This window comes from Orbicella faveolata, unplaced genomic scaffold (genome assembly GCF_042242905.1).
Source record: "Orbicella faveolata isolate gen_17 unplaced genomic scaffold, um_ofav_v1 contig_24, whole genome shotgun sequence".
NCBI classification, from domain to species: domain Eukaryota; kingdom Metazoa; phylum Cnidaria; class Anthozoa; order Scleractinia; family Merulinidae; genus Orbicella; species Orbicella faveolata.
The window spans coordinates 34,967,501-34,971,694 of record NW_028301552.1 but is presented as its reverse complement, the minus strand read 5'-3'; the positions used below and the strand labels follow the sequence as shown (position 1 = coordinate 34,971,694).

At 35.6% G+C, this 4,194-nt stretch overlaps 1 protein-coding gene across 1 annotated transcript in view; it reads left to right on the top strand.

Moving 5' to 3' along the window:
• Nucleotides 1-123: 123 nt before the first annotated feature.
• Nucleotides 124-4,194, top strand: part of LOC110056545 (uncharacterized) — a 9,953-nt gene continuing 5,882 nt past the window's right edge. Inside the window, exons 1-2 of the mRNA XM_020763048.2 lie at nt 124-485; nt 1,606-1,645. Coding sequence (XP_020618707.1) covers nt 449-485; nt 1,606-1,645 — 77 coding nt within the window. The 5' untranslated portion in view covers nt 124-448. The remainder of the gene's footprint in view (nt 486-1,605; nt 1,646-4,194) is intronic.

Sequence of the window (4,194 nt, the reverse complement as noted above, 5' to 3'; positions counted from 1 at the left end):
CAGGTAGCGACCTTGGACAGCGAGTTTTTGGCAGGAACAACCAGACTTGAATAGAAGGTGTACGAGAAGGTGACATTGTACTTGGCGATTCTTTGAAATAGAGAATTGCAGATTGACCCCGTTGACAGAAATACTGTGTTGCGCAATCATTACGAGAGTCTTTCCTAGAATTTTAATTTTTGCAGGAACAACAGGAACTTGAATAAAAGGTGTACAAGAACGTGGCATCATTTGCTTGGGGATTCTTAGAAATCGGGAGTTCCCCGAATAACTGTACAGCGGGTGCGCTTTATATAAATATGTGCCGCTTTACGATAAGACAATCAGGTCATTCATGAATTCGAAAGTAATTGTGATATACCGGGAAACCTATAAACGAAGTGAAAGCAATTAAGTTACCAAGCTGTTTTGTGTCTAATACTACGAATACTACGAATACAACTGGCTGATGATGAAGTCCGCGATGTCCACAAAAGCAAATAAAGGTAGGTGCATTTACTGTTAGTCATCAAACGCACGAACACTAATACATCATTCGCCATTAGATGAATTCATTCTGATCTTTGTACTCGTCAAAGTTATCATTTGCTTGACATCTAGATCTATAATTCTGCCTTTTTCAAAAATTTGCAATTCGAGGAGACCTCGCGGCTGGCGGTTTAAAAGGACTATTGAGCGGTGTTAAAATACTGAAGTTACGAGTTAATTTGTACGGTGTACGTTTACATAAGATGTTGTTCATGAAACTTCACTGTTTTGATTTTGTCGAGGAATACGTTTCAAATTTTGGTTTTTGACAAAAACAATAGTGTTCAATAAACTAGAAATTTTAAATCAATTTCAGAGTATTTTCGTAAGATCCTTGTGACTGTCTCGTGTTTAAATGAGACGAACGAGTGTCGAGCTAGTCGACTGCGGCAAAGTGCAGTGAAAGTATTTCTCTGGTTGTAAAATTATCATTTACATTGCGGGCATGGGGCCTGCTTCCCAAAATTTCCTTAAATAACGTAAACTTGAAGCCATCGAAGTAAACCACAGTTCAGCCGCAACAAACTACAAATAGAAAGAACGTTGGAAGCCGTTCATTTACATCATTTTCGTGACAAACTTCAGTTGCGTGATGCAAATACTAAGTCACGCGATGTGGCGTGTCTAGACGACGCAGTCATGCCGATCACGCAAAGCCCAGAAGAAACTACTTTGCAGCAGTTTTGGGGTCGTCACGCAACGCCGCTGGAAAGAAAAACCCGTAATTCATACCCTATTTATACCGTTCTAAACTACAAAGAATTACGAGAACATGGCGTGAGAGAAAGTTAGAAATCACGAGCTGCCGGTTTATTTGCTTGTTTAATACTGGTACGGACTGAGGAAAATCATTTTATTGTGACCAAGATTGTAATGATAGTAAATGAGAAATTTATTATTTTGCTGCCACTCAGGCCGCGATCTTCGGCGCTAATAAAAAGCTAAATCTCAGTTAACAAGCTTTAGCTATGTAATTGTAGTATTTAGTGAATGAGAATCACACAGAATCCAAATTGTGCTATATTAATTTTCGATATCAAGTACTATCACTTAACTATTATACTAACATTTTTTTAGGTAATAGCAGAGGTAAGGATGAAATGGACGCGATTTTAAGGTGGGTAACGCACCGTTTCAACATTTTTCATGAGTGAGATTGAAAGTAGATAATAATTCTAATGAAGTTCAGTACGTGACAGGCATCTCGTCGCATCTAACCGAGGCTGCATCAGCGGTAAAGCGCGCGGCGAGCAGTTCCTGTCGTTCCCTTCGTTTTTCCCGCCAAAACTGCCACTTAATGTAGGCTTTTGTACATTATGCTAGCATTTTTTCGAGCATTTTAGTGGCATTTTCGCAAAAACTTATTTTTTTCCACAGAACATGGAAATATATATATATATATATATATATATATATATATATATATATATATATATATATATATATATATGTATATATATATGTATATATATATATATATATATATATATATATATATATATATATATATATATATATAAAACGGTTATAAAATGCCTCAAGCCAACAAAGAATGCCACTGCGTCAGGAGGATCAATGAAGATTCACAGTCCAAGCCTCACCGCAAAAATGAATTTAAAAACGTTTGATAAAGCAAGGACGGACAACTTCTGACGGTAAAAAAAGTTAAAAAGTTAAAAATTTAATAGAAAAACGTTTCGGTCTTAGACCTTCATCAGTTACAAGAGAAAAAGGACGAAAACTAAGTTTAAATACGGTTACAGTGTGGGAGATTACGTAACGAAATGAAAAATACAATATTGTGCTATTAATACATCGTGATTAATACAATACAGGAAGAAAATGCAAAACGAGAAGTACAATGCTGTACTATAAATTGCGTCATACAGGGTGATAATTAATAGACCAAACGAAAAGAATACAATACTGTGCATAAATTACATTATAGAGCGTGATAGTTGCAGAACTAGGTTAAATTCAACCTAAAAACTAAAAGAGTTAAAATAGATAAAACGGACTCTTGCAATGCGGTAAATATAACGGGAAAAATAGTTTGCAAAGATAAGGAGTTGAAAAAAAAAACAAAAAAAAAAGAAGAAACCTACGTTTACGCTGGACAAGGTTAATAACAAAATCCCAAATCGAGGCCTTTGGAGCATTAAAGGGTTGACAAACAACAAAATAGATCACGTTTTTAGAATCACAAGAAAGCCTTGAATGAATGGTGTATTTTCTGCCCGTTTTAAAACTTAGAAATGATTTAGATTCAACAAAGAAATTTCGACAGAGATCGCATCTATTTCTTTCACATTTAAAGCAGCCATTGTTTGGCTGAATTGTTTGTCCCTCATCGGCGGTTTTAAAACGAGATGGTGCTAATAATTCTTTCAGGTTTTTTGTTCTACGAAAAGATGGTATGATAGAGCCTTGAGGAAAAAGTTCTTTCAATTTAGGGTTGGATTGCAAAATCAACAAATGCTTTCTAATTATGCTACTCATCTATTTAGTTTCCTGCAAGAAATGTCGTTTACAGTACATAGGATCAACTACCACCGATTTTCGGGTTAGGTTTCGTAACCACAAGTCTGCTATGCTCACAAACAAAACCACTTGTGAGGTAGCAGTACATTTCAATAAAATTCCACACTCCTTGGATGATTTTGAATTCCAATGCATTGATCAGGTGCAGGCCCCTAATGACTCAGACGAGATCGATAGGTTTTTAATTACGAAAGAGGCTTATTGGAGTGCTCAACTGTTCTCTTTGGCTCCCCATGGCTTAAATAAAAGAAAAGAATTTCACTCCAAAAACAGAATTTGTTATAATTAACTTTCTCTTGTGTAAATATGCGTTCGCGCCATAAGGCAGTTCAAAGGCCCTTCCTTGGATTTTGTCAGCTTTTTGGGCGTTAGGTATGCTCAAAGGCCCTGCCTGGGATCTTATTACAGCTTATTGTTTAAGGGCCCCTCCAGGGATTTTGTTGTTTGTCAACCCTTTAATGCTCCAAAGGCCTCGATTTGGGATTTTGTTATTAACCTTGTCCAGCGTAAACGTAGGTTTCTTCTTTTTTTTTTGTTTTTTTTCAACTCCTTATCTTTGCAAACTATTTTTCCCGTTATATTTACCGCATTGCAAGAGTCCGTTTTATCTATTTTAACTCTTTTAGTTTTTAGGTTGAATTTAACCTAGTTCTGCAATTATCACGCTCTATAATGTAATTTATGCACAGTATTGTATTCTTTTCGTTTGGTCTATTAATTATCACCCTGTATGACGCAATTTATAGTACAGCATTGTATTTCTCGTTTTGCATTTTCTTCCTGTATTGTATTAATCACGATGTATTAATAGCACAATATTGTATTTTTCATTTCGTTACGTAATCTCCCACACTGTAACCGTATTTAAACTTAGTTTTCGTCCTTTTTCTCTTGTAACTGATGAAGGTCTAAGACCGAAACGCTTTTCTATTAAATTTTTAACTTTTTAACTTTTTTTACCGTCAGAAGTTGTCCGTCCTTGCTTTATCAAACGTTTATATATATATATATATATATATATATATATATATATATATATATAAAGTTAAGATGCTTCGAGCCAACAGGGATGCCACGCGCCAGAAGGATCCAAAAGGATTCGTAGTCCAAACCTCGAGTAATGAA